The 25,354-nt window shown below is 43.3% G+C and overlaps 2 protein-coding genes across 3 annotated transcripts in view; both read right to left on the reverse strand.

Moving 5' to 3' along the window:
* LOC118398446 (kinesin-like protein KIF26B) overlaps window positions 1-16,889 on the reverse strand; it is a 31,641-nt gene extending 14,752 nt beyond the window's left edge. The window contains exons 1-8 of the mRNA XM_035793772.2: window positions 16,646-16,889; window positions 16,144-16,434; window positions 14,412-14,906; window positions 11,544-11,632; window positions 11,202-11,385; window positions 7,379-7,606; window positions 6,887-6,980; window positions 1,955-2,208 (exon numbers count right to left, since the gene is read on the reverse strand). Coding sequence (XP_035649665.1) covers window positions 1,955-2,208; window positions 6,887-6,980; window positions 7,379-7,606; window positions 11,202-11,385; window positions 11,544-11,632; window positions 14,412-14,906; window positions 16,144-16,434; window positions 16,646-16,708 — 1,698 coding nt within the window. The 5' untranslated portion in view covers window positions 16,709-16,889. The remainder of the gene's footprint in view (window positions 1-1,954; window positions 2,209-6,886; window positions 6,981-7,378; window positions 7,607-11,201; window positions 11,386-11,543; window positions 11,633-14,411; window positions 14,907-16,143; window positions 16,435-16,645) is intronic.
* Window positions 3,630-6,809, reverse strand: LOC127909415 (PE-PGRS family protein PE_PGRS47-like). Of its 2 annotated transcripts, none has more exons than XM_052470752.1 (2): window positions 3,937-6,809; window positions 3,630-3,798 (listed from the first exon to the last, which is right to left on the reverse strand). In XM_052470752.1, exons 1-2 carry the CDS (start codon window positions 4,894-4,896, stop codon window positions 3,688-3,690), a joined length of 1,071 nt encoding a protein of 356 aa, XP_052326712.1. In that variant the 5' UTR covers window positions 4,897-6,809; the 3' UTR covers window positions 3,630-3,687. The 2 variants fall into 2 exon arrangements, with proteins under 2 accessions (XP_052326712.1, XP_052326711.1); XM_052470751.1 differs by having other exon boundaries at window positions 3,845-6,809.
* Window positions 16,890-25,354: the final 8,465 nt, after the last annotated feature.

Here is a 25,354-nt window from a genome sequence, read left to right on the forward strand (position 1 = left end):
AAAATACATTTTAAACGGTCATCCAACTCAGGAACTCTGGCCTCTTTCTAGAACTCCGACCTGAAGATCACTGATGTCATCATATTTCAACCTTGTTTTAACCAGAGTTCCCAGTTGTCTTTAAAGCACCATAAATCCAGAGAATACCAGACTTTGATGACAAAGTTTTATCACGAAGGACCGCCGTGCCACCTTCCTGTTCAAGTCAGCACAGCACAACAAGGTGTCCAAAAATGTATTGTATGCTGCTGCATACATTATGTAATATGCCATAGAGATATGTGTACTGTAGCTAAGTGTATGTTGTGTAGTAAACTGTTAGTAGCCCATGTGCCTCATCCTTAAAATGTGGTCTATTTTCCCCTCTTAATTTTACCAGCTATTCTGACTTGGTGGTGCACATGTAGCCTATAACCTGTTTTAGAGAAATGTTAATCAATTAATATTGTAGGAGCTTTCATTGTCTGCTTATATGCCCCCTTCATTTATCCTATGGTTCTGACTTGGTGTACAGGGAAAACACTGTAAGAACGGCCCATGTTCTGAATTCTGAATTTTTAAAGGGCTGCTTCGCTGCCAGACAAGGCTCCGGTGATAACCAGGTGTAGTAGTGGTAAGGTTTTGGGACTGCTGTTGGGACTCTGCTGTTGGGATAGCTTTATGTTGTTCCTAACAGTTTGTGGGCACCGTTTCTTACTGTTATAGCGCAATTAAAGTATTGTTTAGCGTTGTGTTGTGGATTTGCTGGCACACATTCCCAAAACATTAGTTTGCCCCACAAGATTTACATGCTAAAATAGCCACCATTCGTATGAGGCGAATGGTGACTTTTAAACAGTTACAGCCTGTACAGAATAAAACTATTCCAAAACATGCATCCTGTTTGCAATAAGGCAGTAAAGTAAAACTGCAACAACAAAAAAATCATTTTTTAAAACTTCATTTCCTGAATATAAAGCGTTATATTTGGGGCAAATCCAACACTCTTCATAATTTCAAGCATGGTGGTGGCTGCATCATGTTATGGGTATGCTTGTCAACAGCAAGGACTAGGGAATTGTGGGGGATAAAAATAAACGGAATAGAGCTAAGCACAGAACAACTTGGTTCAGTCTACTTTCCAACAGACACTGGGAAACATTCACCTTTTTGCAAGAAAATAACCTAAAACACAAGGCCAAATATACATTGGACTTGCTTACCAAGACAACATTGAATGTTCCTGAGTGGCCTAGTTATAGTTTTGACTTTAATTGGCTTAAATCTATGGCAAGACTTGAAAATGGCTGTTGAGAAATTATGAACAACTTACTTGTCAAAGCTTTGAGAGATTTTAAAAGAACAATGTGCAAATATTGTACAATCCAGATGTACAAAGCTCTTAAATACTTACCCAGAAAGACTCACATCTGTAATCGCTGACAAAAGTTATTCTGACATGTATTGACACAGGGGTGTGAATACTTATATAAATGAGATATTTCCGTATATCATTTTAAGTACATTTTAAATACATTTCTAACATTTTTTAAAACATGTTTTCACTTTGGCATTATAGGGTACTGTGTGTAGATGGGTGAGAAAAAGATCAGTTTAATGCATTTTTAATTCAGGCTGTAACACAACAAAATGTGGAATAAGTCAAGGGGTTATGAATACTTTCTGAAGGCACTGTAAGATACCCTTAGAGTGACATGACACCTTAGTGACATGTGTAGTAGTAACAATGTAACTACAGTAGCATGTGTTTTTCTCTGTTCTTAAGACTTGGGACTTCATTAAGAAACTGTTCTTACGCAGAGATTTCATACCAACGCTGCACATAGAGAAATTCAATAGAGAGCTGACTCTTCCATATTCTGCATAGCAAAGAATCAAGTCAGTTCTATAAACGTTACACATTTCTATGTGATCTGAACCGTCCACAACAATAAGCCCCTTTAACATCATTTACCTGTATTCCATAGATGGGGTCCTCAAAGAGATAAAGGTCTGCTGATGGGCTGTCCTGGAGGTTGCCTGACAGTAAGTCCCTGAGGGTCTCGTCCTCCCCACAGACCTCCATAGCGGACACAGACACAGCCAGGCTGGCCCCAGTCCTCTCCCTCCTCCTCCTCTCTGTGTGACTGTAGAACCAGGAGATGGCACACGGGATGACCCCTAAACTCTGGCTGCTGCTATCACTACCCATCATGGTGTTCGACTTCCCTGTTAACCACAATAATAAGACACACACAACACAGTCAGTTTGGGTGCTCTGTTTGTGTGTGTCTGCGTGTGCGTGTCTGTGTGCGAAAGTGCGTGCCAACCTGTGTGTGTGTGTCTTTGTGTGTGTGCGTGCGTGCGTGAGAGGGAGAGAGAGAAAGAGACAGAGCATCTTGGTAAAGAGCTCGCGGGTAGGGGGGGGCTTCAGAGTTGGTTTATTGAAACTGTCAGTATTTACAGTACATGTCCCCATTGTAGGGTTAACTTGGAGGACAGAGGGGATAGAAAGGGCAGATTTCCACCCACATTAAGGTTCTAACAAAACAGTTTTAATTGTCCACACCCAAAACACTGTCAAAATACCATCTTCTGAAATAGAAGTTATTTAAGCAATAAGGCTCAAGGTGGTGTGTTATATAGCAAATATACCACGGCTAAGGGCTGTAATCCAGGCATTCCGCGTTGTGTCGTACGTAAGAACAGCCCTTAACCGTGGTCTATTGGTCATATATACCGCAATCCCCCTAGGTGCCTTATTGCTATTATAAACTGTTTATCAACGTAATTGTCACACCCGTGCTATACAGTCTGATGTACCAGGGCTTTTAGCCAATCAGCATTCAGGGCTTGAACCTCCCAGTTTATAATACAGAACATATTTCCTCCAATTTAATAATGAATTTATTGATAATACCGGATTGGATTTACATACGGCACTTTACATTGTGCGCCACTGCCACTTACTAGCAGACACTTTTATCTTCCTCCAATAAGCACTTTGAAAAAAAGATGCCACTTAGTACCAAAAAGGGTTCTTCCCTGACCCCCACAAGGAACCCTTTCAGAACCCTTTTTATAGAGCTTTTTATAGAGCAGTGTGTAGAAGCCACCTAAGTGATCCAGTATAGAGGAGGGAGGGACTTTTGTCCCGTATTACAGTACCATAACTCTAGTGATCCGTGACCTAGGTTTACTCACTCTAATCCAAATGCTAATTGAATTAGGGTAAGAGAATTGGTTTTGTCCAATTAAAGGTGAACCAGCCTGCCATCATTCATTCCAGAGGGCCATTCTATGGAGGGAGGGAGAGAGATTGATATCCCCTGGCAGCCGACCTGACGCCGTCTACACCGCCCGACTAATTCAATCTGATTTACGGTCGGTCGGTGGCGTCATGTGTAGTAGAAAGGTATAGCTCCAAGGAGACACTGCCCTTACAGGAGAGAAAGGGGTTTTATGTATTTGTGTCACACAGACAGTCATCTATTAAAAGCCTTTAGTAAAGCTAAGTGGATTCCATTTTCCTAATAGCAGAGCAGAGATCGTTTTACAGTCCATTTCGTTTTTTAGTCCACCTCGGCCTTCTCATCCTGACTGACAAAATATTTGCGTCATGTTGACATGTTTTGCAGGCAGAGCGACGGCGGAAGAAGCTTAAAAACACTTGGGATGTATTATGGATGAATCTCCCGCTTTTATTTATCAAAGAGGTGGAAAATGAATGGAATGGAAGATGGGATGAATAAAGGAGAGGACGGATGGAACACCTCCCATGCCACCACAGCCCCCATAGGGAAAAGAGAGATGGAACACCTCCCATGCCACCACAGCCTCCATAGAGAAAAGAGAGATGGAACACCTCCCATGCCACCACAGCCCCCATAGGGAAAAGAGAGATGGAACACCTCCCATGCCACCACAGCCCCCATAGGGAAAAGAGCGATGGAACACCTCCCATGCCACCACAGCCCCCATAGGGAAAAGAGAGATGGAACACCTCCCATGCCACCACAGCCCCCATAGAGAAAAGAGAGATGGAACACCTCCCATGCCACCACAGCCCCCATAGGGAAAAGAGAGATGGAACACCTCCCATGCCACCACAGCCCCCATAGGGAAAAGAGAGATGGAACACCTCCCATGCCACCACAGCCCCCATAGGGAAAAGAGAGATGGAACACCTCCCATGCCACCACAGCCCCCATAGGGAAAAGAGAGATGGAACACCTCCCATGCCACCACAGCCCCCATAGAGAAAAGAGAGATGGAACACCTCCCATGCCACCACAGCCCCCATAGGGAAAAGAGCGATGGAACACCTCCCATGCCACCCCAGCCCCCATAGAGAAAAGAGAGATGGATGCACCTCCCATGCCACCACAGCCCCCATAGGGAAAAGAGCGATGGAACACCTCTCATGCCACCACAGCCCCCATAGGGAAAAGAGAGATGAAAGCGATGGATGCAACTGCCATGCCACCACAGCCCCCATAGGGAAAAGAGAGATGGAACACCTCCCATGCCACCACAGCCCCCATAGGGAAAAGAGAGATGAAAGCGATGGAACACCTCCCATGCCACCACAGCCCCCATAGGGAAAAGAGAGATGAAAGCGATGGAACACCTCCCAGGCCACCACAGCCCCCATAGGGAAAAGAGAGATGAAAGCGATGGATGCAACTCCCATGCCACCACAGCCCCCATAGGGAAAAGAGAGATGAAAGCGATGGATGCAACTCCCATGCCACCACAGCCCCCATAGGGAAAAGAGAGATGAAAGCGATGGATGCAACTCCCATGCCACCACAGCCCCCATAGGGAAAAGAGAGATGAAAGCGATGGATGCAACTCCCATGCCACCACAGCCCCCATAGGGAAAAGAGAGATGAAAGCGATGGATACAACTCCCATGCCACTGCACACAGGAAAAAGATAAAAGATGAATTCAACAGATATATAAAAGACATTGACGAAAGAGATAATAGCCACTCTCCTTATGAGGTTTGGTCTTCATGGCCACTTAAAACAATGCTACTTTCCTGATGAAAATAACATCATAGATGAGCATAGGCTGGTCATGCTGATCAACAGTATGCATGTATGCTTTTGGCTAATGCTGGTTTTGCTGCTGACTAGCCTTCGCTGTGTTTCTGCTGGTGCCTTCGCTGTGTTTCTGCTGGTGCCTTCGCTGTGTGTCTGCTGGTGCCTTCGCTGTGTTTCTGCTGGTGCCTTCGCTGTGTTTCTGCCGGTGCCTTCGCTGTGTTTCTGCCGGTGCCTTCGCTGTGTTTCTGCGGTGCCTTCGCTGTGTTTCTGCCGGTGCCTTCGCTGTGTTTCTGCCGGTGCCTTCGCTGTGTTTCTGCCGGTGCCTTCGCTGTGTTTCTGCCGGTGCCTTCGCTGTGTTTCTGCTGGTGCCTTCGCTGTGTTTCTGCCGGTGCCTTCGCTGTGTTTCTGCCGGTGCCTTCGCTGTGTTTCTGCCGGTGCCTTCGCTGTGTTGTTGCTGGTGCCTTCGCTGTCTTTCTGCCGGTGCCTTCGCTGTGTTGTTGCTGGTGCCTTCGCTATGTTGTTGCTGGTGCCTTCACTCTGTTTCTGTCGGTGCCTTCGCTGTGTTGTTGCTGGTGCATTCGCTATGTTTTTTGTGGTGACCAGCAATCACTGTGTTTTCGTTGTTCCCAGCCTTAGCTGTGTTTTTGCTGGTGACCAGCCTAAGCTGTGTTTTCATTGGTGACCAGTCTTCGCTGTGTCTTTGCTGGTGACCAGCATTTGGTACGTTTTTGCTGCTGAGCAGCCTATGCTGGCTTGGAAAGTGATATTTAATTCCAATTAGAATTCAGCCAGAGTGGGGCTCTCCAACAACTGGAACTTTTATTCACCCACAATCTGGATTCAGAATGACTGCCAGGGTTAGAAAGATGAATAAATAAGACTAACTAAACAATCTAAACTGGAACAACCATTTCAGTAACAGATGCAATAAGTCCAACGAACAGATTGGATTAGTTTAGAACAAAGATTTTTTTTATAATAATCTTTGTGTGGCATAATGTACATGCAAAAATACAACAAACAAAACAGATATTGAAATAAACAATTCTAAGAATCAACTGCAAAATATGATAATGATGGGCTTGGTAAGACCACTTTGACCAGCTAGAGCAGGGATAGGCAACCTTTGCAGGCCTGCAGATATATATTTTTGAGAGTTAGACTAGTAGAATACACACAAGGTGCAATTTCAAAATAGTGTTATGTCAGTCACTGACAGTCACTCAATTAGCAATGTCAGCTAACATTTTTAATATTGGTAAATTAGTCTAGCCAGCTATCTAAACTTGTAGTAATCATATATATTTTTGTCACTCTCACTCAGCTATAGTATTAAATATTGCAAACATTTATCTCCACCCTTCAGCAAAATGTTAAGAATTATAGGAAATTAGTTGTAAATGTTTTTTTAAATTCTCTCCACTTCATGGCTAGATCATTAGAATTGCATGCAATTATAATAAAATCCTCAATCTTCTCTCTGCCTAATGGCAAGATGTGTTTCTCTCCACTGTCAAGGTGAGAGAAAACAACATTTCACTTAGGGCCCTCAAAAGGCTAGGGCCAGCTTTGACTGCATGTGTAGGTACGCACACCTGGGAGCCACTGCAGCCCTTCATGATGAGTTCAGAGTTGCTAGAAAGATTGCTAGATTGAAACCCCAAGCTGACAAGGTAAACATCTGTCATTCTGCCCCTGAACAAGGCAGTTAACCCACCGTTCCTAGGCTGTCATTGAAAATAAGATTTTGTTCTTAACTGACTTGCCTAGTTAAATAAAAGTAAAACATTTATTTTTTTAAAGACCATGGACCAGTTTGACATTTATGCTGGTTTATGCAGTTTTGTTCATTACTTACCTGCTTCACCATGTCCAAAACACAGAATACATCCGTCTGCCCCGTTGACCACAGAACGGATGACGTCAGGCAGAATACCTACACACACCTCCGCCTAGCAGAAAAGATAAAGAGGGATCGAAAAATAGGGTGAAAAAAGGAGAAAAAGTGGGTGAAAAAAAGGAGAAAAAGAGGGTGAAAAAAGGAGAAAAAGAGGGTGAAAAAAAGGAGAAAAAGAGGGTGAATCCATCCATCCACCTTAGCATTCATCCAGCTGTTTAAAACGTAAATAACACTTAAGCGGAGGGGCATGAATGAATGAAATGGCTGAGTGTGTCCGATCCATCAAACAACACTAACACACACAGCTGGGAAAGGAAAGAGGCTGGGAGGCTAAGATAACAGCGCTCGATATAGCGATGGCTGTCTGGAAAAGGCATTTTAAGTCCCATCAGTTTTCAGGTCATCGGACAGAGATAACAAACCAACCGTACTGTTACTGTACCCACTGACCTGGGTTGACTCTAGGGGGTAGGCTGCGTCAAAGACATATGTCTTAGAGTGGCCCTTGGCTTCCCCAGCGTATGTCGGCGTGGAGTTGGAGTGTGGCTGTTGATTGTGGTTGGTGGTAGGATCAATAAAGGTGACCCTTCTCTTGGCTGGGTCCACCCTAAGAATGGGTGGCTGGGGTTGGGAAGTGGGCACGGTGGGAGAGGGGCAGACTCGCAGCACCACTTTGACCTGTGTGGAGAGAAGAAAGCTGGTGGTGAAGATGTGATCATGTTTTTTTTCAGTGGGGCTGTTGGGAACTGGTATGAACAGGTGTTGGTTGAGTAGGTAATTATACCGTAATGCTTGAAGTTATGTCAAATGTGTTTTATATATATATTCTTTTGTTATTTGCGCCAAAGAAAACAGGTGATAGACAACAATACAGATATAAACTTATTTTTTTACAGTGTGCAGGTGTGGTTGGAAGCCCAAGGGCTTATATGAAAACCACACCACAAACAAACAATATACAATACATAAGTACAAATATCATAAAGGTTTGTTAAAACAGATTATCCTACTAATTATAAATATACAAATGAACTGATCAGCAATCACGATCAGTTCATGTTTAATGTGTGTGTGCATGTGAAAGTGTGTGCATGTGAAAGTGTGTGCATGTGAAAGTGTGTGCATGTGCGAGAGTTCGGCTATATGGAGGAGGTCCCTGAGTATTTCGGTTCATCAGGCTGACCCCCAGTCTTCACTTGAAGTTATTGTATAAAGTCCTAACGTGAATCTTCATTATCCCACTTGAATCTTCTATTTAAAAAAAGGTTTGGTCTCATTTTTACGATAAATGGTCCAGGTCGAAGACAAGATCTACATAGAAATCCATAAAAAGAGCATTTACTAAAAGGTTTAGCGGAAGCTAAAAGAGTATTTAAATATTCCATATGGGGGAAAAACAACAGTAAAAAAAAAAAATCCATGCATTATTAAACACTCAAAATCCAAAACAATAACATCTAAATGCATCAGATGTGATTGTAGAAGAGTCAAAGCAGCTGTCAATATGGGTCACAGGCAGGATGCTCTCGTTCTTTTAAAGGAGGTTGGAAACGACAGACACAGCAGTCGCATTAAACCCTAGGAGTTTCCCAGCGTTCCTGATTCTATTCGCTTCAATCCCCTGCTATTTATATGTTTCCGTTGGAATAGTTGTAAGAAGACGTTAAGCTAAACGGAGTAGGGATATCGCACAGCTAGGCAACTGAGGAGAGATTTCAAACGTCACTGGTAAAGAGTGAGAGAAAGGCAACATTCTGCTGTTCACCCCTGTGAGATGGTGTCTCTTTTACACCAACTTAGTTACAAGAGAAGAGGAATGTAGAGGAAAACTTGTACAGATCAAAGCACACTGTCTGCCACTCTGACTTAAACACCCATAGACTAGTGCTAGAGAGAGGATATAACTGTAGTAGCTGTTATTATAGCTGTTATTATAGGCTACACAGTTTACCCTGTACTATAAAGCATTGAAATCCTATAATTCAGTGTAACGAGTCTATGTAATTTTATGCTGTTAAATTGTCTGTAAAAGCACTATATAAATCTAATCAATGATAAATTATTATTAATTCATGTAGCTACATCCTATATATCCCGAGTAGGAACGCCACATGAACAGATTTCTGCTGTTCAGATATTAACTTAGGTCTACTAGAAATACAGTGGATTTAAAGGCTCTGAGAGGTTTTATGTTAAGTTAGCTAAGACCTCAACAGCCACTTAACTTAGTTCTCTGAGGTCTGACTCCGCACATCTGAAGGGTAAGAACGTCGCAGAACCACCAAGATGAAGTCAATTAACCATGTACTTATGCTTAATAAACCCAACTGAACTGAAGTTTGTTCCATCTGAGCGAGTCTAACCTCACTATGATGACATACCGCATGTGTTTGATAGATCCTTTTTTGTTTTCTTCTACTGCCTCTTACGGGGAAAGTAATCCAAAGGTAACGGAAAGTAATCTGACTACATTACTGAGTTGGGTAATAAATCCTTTCTTTTGGGGTTATGGTCAGGTTAAAAAATGTAACTAATCTACATTTCCATATTTACTAATCCTTTTCTTGAAGATCAAGAATATAATTCATTGGAATGACTGTAAATCTGACAGACTTTAGATTTTAATGTAAAAATATAGCCTAATCATTTTATTATCTGTATTGAAGTAGAAAGCAATGGGTTAGAAGCCTACATAACCTAACATCCATTTCTGGCCAGCTATGTAAACTCTAACATTGACTTATCTTGAAATAGATGTCATTCAATTCTTAATATTCATTTTTGTCTTCTTCTAATGCCTCTTAAAGGAAAGTAATCTGAAAGTAAATGAACGTAATCCAATTACGTTACTTTGGGTCATCCAAAAGCTATGTTACTGATAACAATTTTGGACAGGTAACTTGTAACTGTCACGGATTACATTTAGAAAGTGAACTACCCAACCGTGAACATAATCCATCAGCCTTGATTATGATGATGAATCATAATAAAAGCTAGTGATGGTAGCTAGTCTGTCTGCTATCTGTTGGAGGAAGTCTTGCTATGTAACTCCTACCCTGACTGTATGCTATTGAGCTTGTGTCACCGTATATTTATGGGGCTGAATTATTCAAGAAGCCATATACTGAGAGAGAGAGGAAAGGGGGGGGTGAGATAGAGAGAGAATGTGGGAAGGAGAACCGGAGAGAGAAAGGGAGAGGGGTGAAAGAGCGAGCGAGCGAGAGAGGGGGAGACAGAGAGAGGAAAAAAAGAGGTTCTCTCTGAGTTGTTCTGGGCTGAGTGCAGGTGGAATGGAGGGATGGGATGGAGGCCTGTTATCTGTAACTCTAGACCATCATCTGTGAAGCACGAGGGCAGCCATATTGATTTCGTCTACAGTATACCCCAGAGGGGGGAGGGCAGAAACAGAAAGGACATTAACACCACATTATAGCATTTCATAAAGATGGGGGTAGGTATTATGAGTGGCGATATAGGATCTTCTTCACTCCTCGACACAACCACTCTCACTTGCTTAATGACTCTGGAATAACATAAAAAAGTGTATGTTGGAGAACGATTTATTTATTTAATAAAACATTTATTAAAACATTTATTTAAACATGTATTTTCTACCAAACAAAAATATAAACGCAACATGTTAAGTGTTGCGTGTCCAATGTTTCATGAGCTGAAATAAAAGAACCCAGAAATGTTCTATACGCACAAAAAGCTTAATACTCTTAAATGTTGTGTACAAATTTGTTTACATCCCTGTTAGTGAGCATTTCTCCTTTGCTACGATCATCCATCCACATGACTGTTTAATCAAGAAGCTGATTAAACAGCATGATCATTACACACATTGAGAATATTTGGGATGCGCTGGATCGACGTGTACGACAGCGTGTTCCAGTTCCCGCCAATATTCAGCAACGTCGCACAGCCATGAAAGAGTGGGACAACATTCCTCAGGCCACAATCAACAGTCTGATCAACTCTATGTGAAGGAGATGTGTCACGCTGCATGAGGCAAATGGGGGAAGCACCAGACACTGACTGTTTTCTGATCCACGCCCCTACCTTTTTTAATGTATCTGTGACCAGTCATGTGAAATCCATAGATTAGAGCCTATTTAATTTATATCAATTGACTAATTTCCTTATATGCTTTAACTAAGTAAAATAACATAAAATAGTTGCATGTGGCATTTATATTTTTGTTCAAATTCTCTTTTACATAAACGATCTGATTGGTCAAGAACGAGGTGAACAACTGACTACAGCTGGTTACCTTGCCAAAGTTGGGTGCGTCTTTGAGTTGGTTGGCAGCTTGAAGGAGGCAGGTGGGGACTGTGGGTGGAGACCTCTGGATGATGCCCCTGTAGCAGGTGTTGTAATGGGGGAGAGGAGACACGGGAGAGGGGGCAGACATTTGGCTCTTCCTCCTCGACGTCAGGCTCAGTTTCTGGGCTGCCCTGTGGAGAGATAGGATGTGGACATTTCAAAAACACAGTAGGTACATCCTCAACTTCTGAATGATTATTTAAGACTTTTTATTAATCATCAGTAAAGAACTACCTGCAGGAGCCCATGTCTACTCAGTAGACATCTAACTGACTAATTTTACACATACCTGACCAGAAAGGACAAAATTGCAGGAGCCATTGGACTGCTCTGGACAGCCACAGTCTCTTTCGGTCCCTCTGAGAACTCCTCTGAAAACTGGAGAGAAGTAGAATGATTATCTTAGGAGATAATACTTCAACTTTATTAGAATATCCATAGCCTGGGGGTCCAGTCTGTTTTGGCTATTGGCCAACTCCTCTTTGTGTTTGTTCAATGTCATGCCAAAGTACAGCTTGGCAATGATAAGAGAGTTGCCAACAGCACATCGTAATATAGCCCAGGGAATAGATGCCATTTGGAACGCAACCCAAGAGAAGAATCAATTGTTAACCTGTGGATGTGGGGCATCAGGATGAAAGCACATTAGGTAAATGGGACATTCATCATATAGCTTTACATATAGACTAGTAGTCACACATGGGACACATAGTTCCAAGATTTAACGGAGACATGACTCAGACAATCAGACTCAGAGCCATTACTAAACCTACTGTGACCGTGCTGCATCTGACTATTCCACACCACATACCCTCGAGGATGCACGTGAAGAGTCTGACTCTTCAACCCAACCCTGCTTTCCCCTCCCTTCAGCCCTAGTGTGTGTGTGTGTGTGTGTGTGTGTGTGTGTGTGTGTGTGTGTGTGTGTGTGTGTGTGTGTGTGTGTGTGTGTGTGTGTGTGTGTGTGTGTGTGTGTGTGTGTGTGCGTGCGTGCGTGCGTGCGTGCGTGCGTGCGTGCGTGCGTGCGTGCGTGCGTGCGTGTGTGTGTGTAAGCTTTGGCCTACTCCCTACTCTGTATATCTGCTGAAATGAAGTCAAAGAGCTTGGCCGCGAGCGAAAGCGACAGCCAGTGTCCTGTTTTATAGTGGCCCCCTCTGCAGCTCTACTGTCTCATCAATGTTTCAGCTTTTTAGGGCAAGATAACAACCCTGTTCCCCTTCCTCTATTGCTACTGCCACAGGAAATATCCAGCCATGTAATGCCAATTAGAGCCATGAGGCACCTTGGGGCATGACTAACATCTGGAATGAGATGGGTTTAGGGGGCATGGGGTAAAGTTCAATTCTACCTCTACTCCTTTCCTACTCTGAACTCCCTGTCCCCCACACCCTGAAGATCTCTCTTTCTCTTGCTATTTTTCTCTCTCTCTCTACCCCCCCCCACTCTGTCTCTCTCTACCCCCCTCTCTCTCTCGTTCTCGCTCTCTCTTTCTCTTTTGTCTTCCCCCCTCTCTCTCTGTCCCTCTCCTCGTCCTCTCATCTATCTCAAACTGGAATGGTGTAAATACTCCCATTACCATTAGCATGAGGTCACCTAGCTTTGACTAACATTTGCTCTCCTTCCTCCAAGTGGAAAATCACATGAAAACACATCAATAGTCACGTTTCCATCCACAGCTTTTATGCGAGTAAAGTCATGCCATATAAAAAAGAATCACGACAGCTGTGAGGGAAACAGGAAGTCCAATTTTCTAAATGCCGTCCAGGTCATTTGTTTGTTCGACGTGGGATCTTTTTGTGCCTGTAAAATGAATTATGCGTGAAATAGTGGTGGAAACACCTTTATGTGCAAATATTGATATAATAACCATCACATCAAAGTCAACTTGGAGTCACGCGATGACACAGGGTGTGGTCCTCCCACTATAACTCAATCAGGAAAGCATGCAGTTTATTAGGCTACAAATGAAATAAGAGATGATGAACTTCACAGGGCGGTGAAAGTGCATGATATGAGTAGGCACATTCGCTATTTAACGCAACAGTTTGGTGACAAAACTATCAGTAGAGTTGAGAATGTGATGGAAAAACAATGAACTTCAGATTTTTATTCAGTACATATAAACGTAAGCGGAAAAAGTACATTTTGTGTGCACTACGTATTCACGCACAGATTTTTATCTGCAACAAGTCCGTTTTGTGGAAACTCACCACTGTTGGGGAAAATGTGCACATTTTCTTTCATGCGGATTTTAGAATATTCACATGAAAATCTGTCACCAATTGGATGGAAACCTTCCTAATAACAAACTTACTCTGCTTTGCATATTGTCTAATAGACTATGGCAGCTAACCTAGTACCAGATCTGTTTGTGTTGCATACAGCCAACTCCTATGGTCATTGTTATGTCAACCATAACTGATCTGTGATCAGGCTAGTCCTCAGCCAGACAGCCACTCCACTGTCAGAAACTGACAGACCAGGGACCACTTCACTTCATTAGCCACAATGCACTGAAGGAGATATTGGTAGATTCCCAAATGGTGCCCTATTCCCTATATAGTGCACTACTTTTGACCAAAGCCCTATGGTAGGAGCCCTATGGCTGAACAAGCTACTGTAGCCTACTAAGGCTCCTTAAATGCTTCCATCCATCCACTTTCGTCCTGGCTGTATTTACCACCTAGCCCTGTGAGGATTACAATACTGCACTATGCATATTTCACCAGTCGTTAAATATGACCAGGCTATTGATCATCGCGCCGCCTGCTTTTTGACTGGCTGTTTTATGACGGAAAATAAATCACAACCCAATTCCCTCCATTAGCGATACGGTTGCAAATGTACACTTCTCGGGATCTAATTGGGGCAGATCGGACGGAGTCAATCAATTCCGACAGTGACAACATCCTCTATGAGAGCATCCACTCCACTCCTCCCCTCTCCCCTTCCCTCCTCTGTGCTCCTCTCCTCTCCTTTCCTCTACTCTCCATTCCTCTTTTAGATGTACACCACCTGATAGGGGACGTGTCATGACTTATGATATTATCCTGATATTGTTCACGTTGCTTCCATTAGACTCCCTAATAACGATAGCTATTGTGATATCAAGGCAATATTGTGATATGCAACCTGTAGATTTTTAGATGTACAGTACCTGACAGGGAAAGATGGTGACTCCATTATTGCTGGACATTGATATGGAGGAGGCCAGGTGCTGCTGCTCCTCAACCCATCTCTCCATCTCAGCTGGGGTGGGTTTCAGGATCCTCCTAGGGTGGGTCTTCTGGGGGCTTTGACTCCTGGTGAAGCCTGAGAGGCGGGGGCTAGATGGTGCTGTGGAGGTGGTGGATCGAGGTCCAGGGGAGGGCTTGGCAGAGGAACTATGGGTCCTGGCAGAGCGTGACAGGTGGGGGCTAGATGGTGCTGCTTTGGTGGAGGTGGATCCAGGAAGGGGCTTGGCGGAAGATGGAGTGGCCCACTTGGCACGCTCCTCCCTGGCTAGGATCAGGTGGATGGCCTCCTGCTTCAGCTGGCTCAGGTGGGCACCACAGACGTCACAGCCACTCTGCTCGTCCTCCACAGCCCAGACGTCTATGGTACCACTGTGGGTTTGGAGGTTGTCGTGGAGATAGGCTGACAAGGTGGAGTCCTACAGAAGGGATGTAAAGGGAATGTACAGTATGGTTCTATGCATTGAGTCCAATTCAATCACAAAAACAACAAATCTCACAGTGAATTACAAAAGCGGGAAAACAAATGTATAATTAATTGTCATTGATGATTATCAATGACAATTAATCATTATTATTATCATCATTATAATAGCATCTATCATAGGACAGAGATGGTGGCATAGCATACTGTATGTTAGTTTCGGTGCCCTTGTTCTCCCTGAACATCCATTCCAAGACCTTTCTCCCGCAAGCTGCTAATGTCAATGACCCACATTTTGAGTCCCAGACTACTGCAATATTGCATGAAACAAAGTCAACCAGAAAAATGCAGATGTGCCCAAACAAACTCCAAGCCAAAATCTGAGACCTAGCCTGGTAATAGATCTGTTTGTGCTGTGTAGCCACACTTTGGGTTGTGTGTTTGTCATAACAACGAGACAAATTGATCTAGGCCCAGGCAAAATAATGACCACACAGTCTTAGAAAAAAAGGTTCCAAAAGGGTTCTTTGGCTGTCCCCAGAGGAGAACCCTTTTAGGTTCTACTGTACATAACACTTTTTTTCTAAGAGGGTAAGAGGTGGCTAAACAGCACAAACAGGTCTGGAACCAGACTGTCAGAGACCTGTATTTTCTTTAGGATTCATAACAGGCCAGATTTCATCATGGCCCTGGTCTGGAAATCAATACACTACAAGAAGCCATTATCAGATTTCTACTGACCGTCTCCGTCTGAACAATGAGGTAATATCTCATCTCACATAATGGTCTGTGGTTCATTTTAAAACGTCCTGTTCTACTTCATATTCCTCTCATAGGAGAGTAAAGCAAATGTTTTCGTTGTACCTCTGGTAAATGAGGTTTGAAGGGGACATGAGTTGCTTTGTTAAAATATTAATATCAGTCTGAATCAGTTCACTCTCGGGATAGCCTATGAGTCAGCTCAATGACAGGAACTGATGTCTGCTACATATCAGATGCAATCGGGAGAAAAACATCTAAGTAACTGACTATTTGGATTTGTCAAGGCAGCTAAAATATGTGACAACATCTAAAATATGTTGCAAATCTGTGGCTGAGTCACATGTTCTGACCATTTCAATTCAAACCCATTCAATTGTCACCAAAGTATATTGTATCACTACAATGAAAGCATGCTACTGTTTACTGCATAAAACACATTTTCATAGAAAGTGATGAAGTGATAAGCCTACCTTGCATGAGATATATTGAGGAATGACGAGGCTCCGTGCGTGTATCTTTAGTACAGCCACAGTCGCCGTGCAATGCTCACAAATAACTTTTCCGTCGGATTTCCGAACGCTCCAACTTCCCACCATGGGGGGTCTAACAGTTTTTGGCCACGGAACTCCATGCGGGTCGGCGTTGGACCCTGCACCCTCTGGAGAGGGGCGATCTGTTGATTGACAGTCCTCGTGTAGTACTACTGTACCGCTCCCAGTCTCAGAGTCAAATCTGGATGATTTACACTGAGGCGCATCTGTCTGTGAAATGTACAAATACCATGCACCTTAATATACTGCAAACTGAAGAAAATAACCATGACATCATCATAACATCAATTGAAACTGATGTTTTAAAAGCCTATGAGTCATCAAATAACATGTTGATACTATAACTGTGCAACCCACTATCTAACAACTTAAGATAAATACTGAATGTGGGAAAAGTATTATTGAATCAAGCGTCCCTTACCCAATACCTTCGGTTCCCTGCTGTGGGACATCTCTCCTTCTCTCTTCGAGTGAGAGATGCCATAGCAATAGGTTGGTTGTTGAGAAGGGAAAACGGAACAAAGCCAAAGACAAGGATATGCTGTCTACTTTACTCGGCCTTGTTTGTTTTTTACACGGTTTAAAAATGAAAAGTATGAAGCAATTATATTATTCTAACCCCGTAAAGTATCCGCACTTGCGCGTCTTGTCATGTTGAGCTATTGGCTGTGTGAATGAAGGCGTGCGTAATGTCAGAGCGCATCAAGAGGGAGAGCGCGCAGGCATCCTACTGATTTAATTTATTTGTGCATTCCCCTCGTTGTCCACAGGGGGGCAGTGAAATGCAAACTATAAACGTGGCATTCGGCCTATCTTTTTTAAACTGCTTTCTCAATTGAAGTTTATGGTCTGTAGGCCATGTGAAATATTCTGATTATATGGCCATTTGGTGTATTTCTTCGCGGTTTTTGGATATAATTGTGCCTAACATAATGCTTGTTCGGATGATAGCGGACTTGGCTATAAGTTATGTGAGTGTGTCTTGAGGACATTCCATGAACCAGAGTGCCGAAAGTTCATAGTGTGGGTTTTATGGTGGGAGTGTCTGGGAACAAGTTGAATTGATTCTCTCTGATCTTTGGAGAAAATGTACACTCACTCACCACCTCCCACACAGATTACTTCTCGTTAGGAAATATGCTGTCAGCCATTACTGATAATGAACTCCATTTTGCTTGATAATTCTTAGATGGTAGGAAACCATATTTTACTGTACTGTGTTCTTGTGGAAATGTTACTTCAATAACCTGACATTCAATATATGTCTGGAAATTGACAGATATTTGAATGTGTGTGTGGTTGAGGGGCGGTGGGGGTTCTCCAAAATGCACATAGGCAACATGGATAGTATGGAACTTCCATAGTATGGAAGGCCAGTCCCGTCACTGAATTGTATAAATGTTGATTCTATTCGGTATTTGGTATTTTATTAGGATCCCCGTTAGCTGTTGCAAAAGCAGCAGCTACTCTTCCTGGGGTCCACACAAAACATGAAACATAATACAGAACATTAATAGACAAGACAGAACTACATGAATTAAAATAAAATGACAAAATGCCCACATAGCCTACATATCAATACATGCACACTAACTATCTAGGTCAAATAGGGGAGAAGAGTTGTGAGGTGTTGCTTTGTCTGTTTTTTTTTTTTTTTTTTTTTTTTAGATTTCAGAGGTGGCACCACAGATCCCATAGTAGTGGGGGGGAAATTGTTTTCCTGGGGCACAGAGTTTTCCCTGATCTGGCAGCCTAGAGAAACGCATGTAGCCTAGAGGAGCGCATACATTTCACTGTGATTGTTATCAGTAGGTTACAGTTGACCAGACTGAACCACAGATGAATTGTGCACGAGTTGATAAATCATGAGGCAAATCAGTTTAAACAACAGTACTTTGTCCCTCTTTTCAACACTTTTGTGTCAATAAGCCGAATCAAAAGTGTTGGGGCAAATGCCAAATCGCCACATAATTTCAGGTTATTGGGGCCCTTGTCTGCTGGCCGTGTGTTCCTCGGTGGCTGTTGCCAGAGCCTGATGTTGAAATTACAATTAGTGATTAAAAAAGTTCTGAGGACTGTGGAGAGCCTTCTGTGGTTGTTGAGGCACATCTGAGGCGGGAGTGGGGTCCTTACTTGTGGATCTTCACAGATGGGTAAAGGGACCAAGGCAGTGGGAGAGCAGGGTTTGGGATACATGTTCACCACTTTCAGATACACCAGGGTAGGCGGCGGTCTGATGGAGCATCAGTCTTCTCTGCTGAAATGCTACCACTAGTGTGGGCATTGGGATGGGTGGAAGAAGTGGGGCCTAAAATGATCATTTTGTGTTCAGACACTTCTGCTAGCCTGGTCAGACTTAGAGAAGGGAAGTCAAAGACATAGCCAGGCCTGACGGCATCTGAGGGCGGCAGGTAGACCAGACCTGAGGGTGGCAGGTAACCTAGCGGTTAGAGCATTAGGCCGGTAACTTAAAGGTTGCTGGTTTGAATATCCGAGCCGACTATATGAAAATCTGACAATGGACCTTTGAGCAAGGCACTCAACCCTCATTTGCTCCATGGGTGCTGTACTACTATGGCGAACCCTGTTAAACAACCTATTTTGCTACACACGCATTAACATCTGCTGAACCAATGAAACCAATCAAATGTGATTGGATTTGTGTGACAATACAACATATACAGTACCAGTCAAAGGTTTGAACACACCTACTCATTCAAGGGTTTTTCTTTATTTTGACTATTTTCTACATTGTAGAATAATAGTGAATACATCAAAAGTATGAAATAACACACATGGCACAATGTAGTAACCAAAAAAGTGTTACACAAATCAAAATATATTTGAACTTTTAGATTCTTCAAAGTAGCCATCCTTTTCTTTGATGACAGTTTTGCACACTCTTGGCATTCTCTCAACCAGCTTCATGAGGTAGTCACCTGGAATGCATTTCAAATAACAGGTGTGGCTTGTTAAAAGATCATTTGTGGAATTTCTTTCTTTCTTAATGCATTTGAGCTAATCAGTTGTGTTGTGACAGGGTGGGTGGGAGTGGTATACAGAAGATCGCCCTATTTGATAAAAGACCAAGTTCATATTATGGCAAAAACAGCTCAAATTAGCAAAGAGAAACGACAATCCATCATTACTTTAAGACATGAAGGTCAGTCAATCCGGAACATTTCAAGAACTTTGAAAGTTTCTTCACGTGCACTCTACACTACTAACGTTTGCTATAAAGAAACCACTACAAAAAGTTCTGCAGCTGCACCATCGAGAGCATCCTGCTCGGCCTTTGACCGCAATGTACTACAGAGTGTAGCTCGTATGGCTCAGTACATCACTGTGGCCAAGCTTCCTGCCAGCCAGGACCTCTATACCAGGCTGTGTCAGAGGAAGGCCCTAAAAATTGCTAAAGACTCCAGTCACCCTAGTCATAGACTGTTCTATCTGCTACCGCACAGCAAGCGGTACCGGAGCGGCAAGTCTAGGTCTAAAAGGCTTCTTAACAGCTTCAATCCCCAAGCCAAAAGACTCCTGAACAGCTAATCAAATGGCTACCCGGACTATTTGCATTGTATAATCTATGCGCAGTCACTTAACCTCCACCTACATGTACATATTACCTCAATTACCTTGACTAACCTGTGCCCCCGCACATTGACTTTGTACCAGTACCCCCTGTATACAATCAAATCAAACTGTATTTGTCTCATGCACCAAATACAACAGGTGAAATGCTGACTTACTACAAGCCCTTAACCTTCAATGTAGTTTTAAGAAAAATACTTGTCAAGTAAAAAAATTGATAAGTAAAAAATAAGAAATAAAAGTAACCAATAGTTAAAGAGCAGTGGTAAAATAACAATAGCGAGGCTCGCACAATTGGCCCAGTGTCGTCTGGGGTAGGCTGTTATTGTAAATAAGAATTTGTTGTTAACTGACTTGCCTAGTTTTAAAAAAGGTTAGATAAATAAATAAATATATATAACGGTTAGTCGAGGTAATTCAGGTAATATGTACATGTACAGTGGGTAGACTTAAAGTGACTATGCATAGATAATGAGAAACAGAGAAAAGCAGCTTTTGCTCTTTAATTATATGTTTATTTTTCTATTTTCTTATTTTTTAAAATTTTTTATTTTTTTATTTCATTATAGTTTAGTAAATACTTTCTTAATTATTTTTCTTAAAATTGAATTGTTGGTTAAGGGCTTGTAAGTAAGCATTTCACAATAAGGTGTACACTTGTTGTATTCGGCGCATGTGACGAATACAATTTGATTAGATTTTTACAGGACACGCATAAGAAGAAAACACTATCATGGGCTAAAAAACACGAGCAATGGACATTTTTACATCAATTTTTACATTATTATTAAAGTGGCTGGAGTTGAGTCAGTATGTTGGCAGCAGCCACTCAATGTTAGTGGTGGCTGTTTAACAGTCTGATGGACTTGAGATAGAAGCTATTTTTCAATCTCTCGGTCCCTGCTTTGATGCACCTGTACTGACATCGCCTTCTGGATGATAGTGGGGTGAACAGGCAGTGGCTCGGGTGGTTGTTGTCCTTGATGATCTTTATGTCCTTCCTGTGACATCGGGTGGTGTAGGTGTCCTGGAGGGCAGGTAGTTTGCCCCCGGTGATGCATTGTGCAGACCTTACTACCCTCTGGAGAGCCTTATGGTTGTGGGCGGAGCAGTTGCCCTACCAGGTGGTGATACAGCCCGACAGGATGCTCTCGATTGTGCATCTGTAAAAGTTTGTGAGTGCTTTTGGTGACAAGCCAAATTTCTTCAGCCTCCTGAGGTTGAAGAGGCACTGCTGCGCCTTCTTCGCCACACTGTCTGTGTGAGTGGACCAATTCAGTTTGTCCGTGATGTGTATGCCGAGGAACTTAAAACTTATACCCTCTCCACTATTGGCCCATCGATGTGGATAGGGGGGTACTCCCTCTGCTGTTTCCTGAAGTCCACGATGATCTCCTTTGTTGTGTTGACGTGAGGTTATTTCCCTGAAACCACACTCCGAAGGCCCTCACCTCTTCCCTGTAGGCTGTCTCGTCGTTGTTGGTCTGCAAACTTGATGATTGAGTTGGAGGCGTGCATGGCCACGCAGTCGTGGTGAACAGGGAGTTGGAGAGGATCAGAACACACCCTTGTGGGGCCCCAGTGTTGAGGATCAGCGGGGTGGAGATGTTGGGACCTACCCTCACCACCTGGGGGCGGCCCGTCAGGAAGTCCAGTACCCATGCACACAGGACTGAGACCCAGGGTCTCGAGCTTGATGGAGTTTGGAGGGTACTATGATGTTAAATGCTGAGCTGTATTATGAACAGCATTCTACATAGGTATTCCTCTTGTCCAGATGGGTTAGGGCAGTGTGCAGTGTGGTAGGATTTTCTGTGGACCTATTGGGCGGTTCGCAAATTGGAGTGGGTCTAGGGTGTCAGGTAGGGTGAAGGTGATATGGTCCTGACTAGTCTCTCAAAGCACTTCATGATGACGGAAGTGACACGGGGCGGTAGTAGTTTTCAGTTACCATAGCTTTATAGGGAACAGGAACAACAGACTGGGATAATTGATTGAATATTACCGTAAACACACCAGCCAGCTGGTTTGTCACCATCTCTGAGGATGGGTCTGGGGATACCGTCTGGGCCTGCAGCCTTGCGAGGGTTAACATTCCAAATGTTTTACTCCGTCGGCTGCAGTGGTTCCAGTCCACAGGTTTTGGTAGCGGGCTGTGTTAGTCGTATCTGTATTGTCCTCAAAGTGAGCAAAGAAGTTGTTTAGTCTGTCTGGGAGCAAGACATCTTGGTCTCCCGGGGCTTTTTCTTTTGTAATCCATGATTGACTGTAGACCCTGCCACATACCTCTTGTGTCTGATCTGTTGTATTGCGACTCTACTTTGTCTCTATACTGACGCTTAGCTTGTTTGTTTGCCTTGTGGAGGGAATAGCTACACTGTTTGTATTCAGTCATGTTTCTGGTCGCCTTGCCCTGGTTAAAAGCAATGGTTCGCACTTTCAGTTTCGCGCGAATGCTGCCTTCAATCCACGGTTTCTGGTTTGGGAATGTTTTAATAGTTGCTGTGGGTACAACATCGCCGATGCACTTGCTAATAAACTCGCTCACCGAATATGCGTATTTGTCAATGTTGTTGTTTGACGCAATGCGGAACATATCCACGTAAACGAAGCAATCTTGAAGCGTGGAATCAGATTGGTCGGACCAGCGTTGAACAGACCTGAGCGCAGGAGCTACCTGTTTTAGTCTCTGTCTATAGGCTGGGAGCAACAAAATGGAGTCGTGGTCAGCTTTTCCAAATGGAGGGCAGGGGAGGGCCTTATATGCGTCACGGATGTTAGAATAACAATGATCCAGGGTTTTACCAGCCCTGGTAGCACAATCGATATGCTGATAGAATTTAGGGAGTTGTTTTCAGATTAGCCTTGTTAAAATCCCCAGCTACAATGAATGCAGCCTCAGGATATGTGGTTTCCAGTTTGCATAGAGTCAAATAAATTTCGTTCAGGGCCATCGATGTGTCTGCTTGGGGGGAATATATGCGGCTGTTATTATAATCGAAGAGAATTATCTTGGTAGATAATGCGGTCGACATTTGATTGTGAGGAATTCTAAGTCAGGTGAACAGAAGGACTTGAGTTCCTGTATGTTGTTATGATCACACCACGTCTCGTTAATCATAAGGCATACCCCCCCGCCCCTCTTCTTACGAGAAAGATGCATGTTTCTGTTCGTCAGAAACCAGCTGGCTGTACCGACTTCGATAGCGTGTCTCGAGTGAGCCATGTTTCCATGAAGCAAAGAACGTTACGTCTCTTATGTCTCTCTGGAATGCTACCCTTGCTCGGATTTCATCAACCTTGTTGTCAAGAGCCTGGACATTGGCGAGTAGTATGCTCGGGTGCGTGATGTGCCCGTCTCCGGAGCCTGACCAGAAGACCGCTTCGTCTGCCCCTTTTACTGCAACGTTTTTTTTGGTTCGCCGGCTGGAATCCGATCCATTGTCCCGGGTGGTGGGCAAAACACAGGATCCGCTTCGGGAAAGTCGTATTCCTGGTCGTAATGATGGTGAGTTTTTATATCCAGTAGTGCCTTCCAACTGTATGTAATAAAACCTAAGATTACCTGGGGTACCAATGTAAGAAATAACACGTAAAAAAAAAAAAATACTGCATAGTTTCCTAGGAACGCGAAGCGAGGCGGCCATCTCTGTCGGCACTGGAAGTGGTGTGTAAGGGCTGTGTAAGGGCTATTTGACGAAGAAGGAGAGTGATGGAGTGCTGGGTAAGATGACATGGCCTCCACAATCACCTGACCTCAAATCAATTGAGATGGTTTGGGATGAGTTGGACTGAAGAGTGAAGGAAAAGCAGCCAACAAGTGCTCATCATATGTGGGAACTCCTTCAAGACTGTTGGAAAAGCATTCCTGGTGAAGCTGTTTGAGAGAATGCCAAAAGTGTGCAAAGCTGTCATCAAGGCAAAGGGTAGCTACTTTGAAGAATATTAAATATATTTTGATTTGTTTTACACTTTTTTGGTTTATACTGTATATGATTCCATATGTGTTATTTCATAGTTTTGATGTCTTCACTATTATTCTACAATGTAGAACATAATAAAAAATAAAGAAAACCCCCTGAATGAATGGATGTGTCCAAACTTTTGACTGGTACTGTATATACAGTGGGGAGAACAAGTATTTGATACACTGCCGATTTTGCAGGTTTTCCTACTTACAAAGCATGTAGAGGTCTGTAATTTTTTTTATCATAGTTACACTTCAACTGTGAGAGACGGAATCTAAAACAAAAATCCAGAAAATCACATTGTATGATTTTTAAGTAATCGATTAGCATTTTATTGCATGACATAAGTATTTGATCACCTACCAACCAGTAAGAATTCCATCTCTCACAGACCTGTTAGTTTTTCTTTAAGAAGCCCTCCTGTTCTCCACTCATTACCTGTTTTAACTGCACCTGTCCACACACTCAATGAAACAGACTCCAACCTCTCCACAATGGCCAAGACCAGAGAGCTGTGTAAGGACATCAGGGGTAAAATTGTAGACCTGCACAAGGCTGGGATGGGCTACAGGACAATAGGCAAGCAGGTTGGTGAGAAGGCAACAACTGTTGGCGCAATTATTCGAAAATGGAAGAAGTTCAAGATGACGGTCAATCACCCTCGGTCTAGGGCTCCATGCTAGATCTCACCTCGTGGGGCATCAATGATCACGAGGAAGGTGAGGGATCAGCCCAGAACTACACGGCAGGACCTGGTCAATGACCTGAAGAGAGCTGGGACCACAGTCTCAAAGAAAACCATTAGTAACACACTATGCCGTCATAGATTAAAATCCTGCAGCGCATGCAAGGTCCCCCTGCTCAAGCCAGCGCATGTCCAGGCACATCTGAAGTTTGCCAATGACCATCTGGATGATCTAGAGGAGGAATGGGAGAAGGTCATGTGGTCTGATGAGACAAAAATAGAGCTTTTTGGTCTAAACTCCACTCGCCGTGCTTGGAGGAAAAGAAGGATGAGTACAACCCCAAGAACACCATCCCATCCGTGAAGCATGGAGGTGGAAACATCATTCTTTGCGGATGCTTTTCCGTCTCTCATAGTTGAAGTGTACCTATGATAAAAATGACAAACCTCTACATGCTTTGTAAGTAGGAAAACCTTCCAAATCGGCAGTGTATCAAATACTTGTTCTCCCCACTGTATATATTTTATATAATAGAGCTGTTAATGGCACTTTAGGAAGGGTGTAAGGTAAGTGTTCTGTTGGTCCCAGCTCATGTTCGGGTAGGGGAAATGAGGTAGCAGATGAGGTAGTGAAGGCATCTCTGAAGAGGGAGGTAGATGTGGTGGTCCTGTTAGGGGGGATGGAATGTAGGAGCATCATAGCAAAGGAGTTGACCTAGGAGTGGCAACGTGAATGGGAGATAGAGGCGCGGGGAAGGCAGTATTTCTCTATCCAGAATTGTGTGAGGTCGGGTATCTGGGGAGTGAAAAGACGGATGGGGTTATTGTGGATTGGGAAGTGAGTTATTGTTATTTGGGAAACACCCAGATGGGAAGTGAGGAATGT

Source organism: Oncorhynchus keta, chromosome 19 (genome assembly GCF_023373465.1).
Source record: "Oncorhynchus keta strain PuntledgeMale-10-30-2019 chromosome 19, Oket_V2, whole genome shotgun sequence".
Classification (NCBI taxonomy): Eukaryota; Metazoa; Chordata; class Actinopteri; order Salmoniformes; family Salmonidae; genus Oncorhynchus; species Oncorhynchus keta.

What these genes read in the sequence shown, in the direction of transcription:
- LOC127909415 (XM_052470751.1), bottom strand. Translation starts at nt 4,840, where the DNA reads ATGGGAGTTGCATCCATCGCTTTCATCTCTCTTTTCCCTATGGGGGCT. An exon ending in GGGCTGTGGTGGCATGGGAG is followed by an intron (nt 3,799 to 3,844) that starts GTGTTCCATCTC and finishes GTGGCATGGGAG; the next exon opens with GTGTTCCATCTCTCTTTTCC.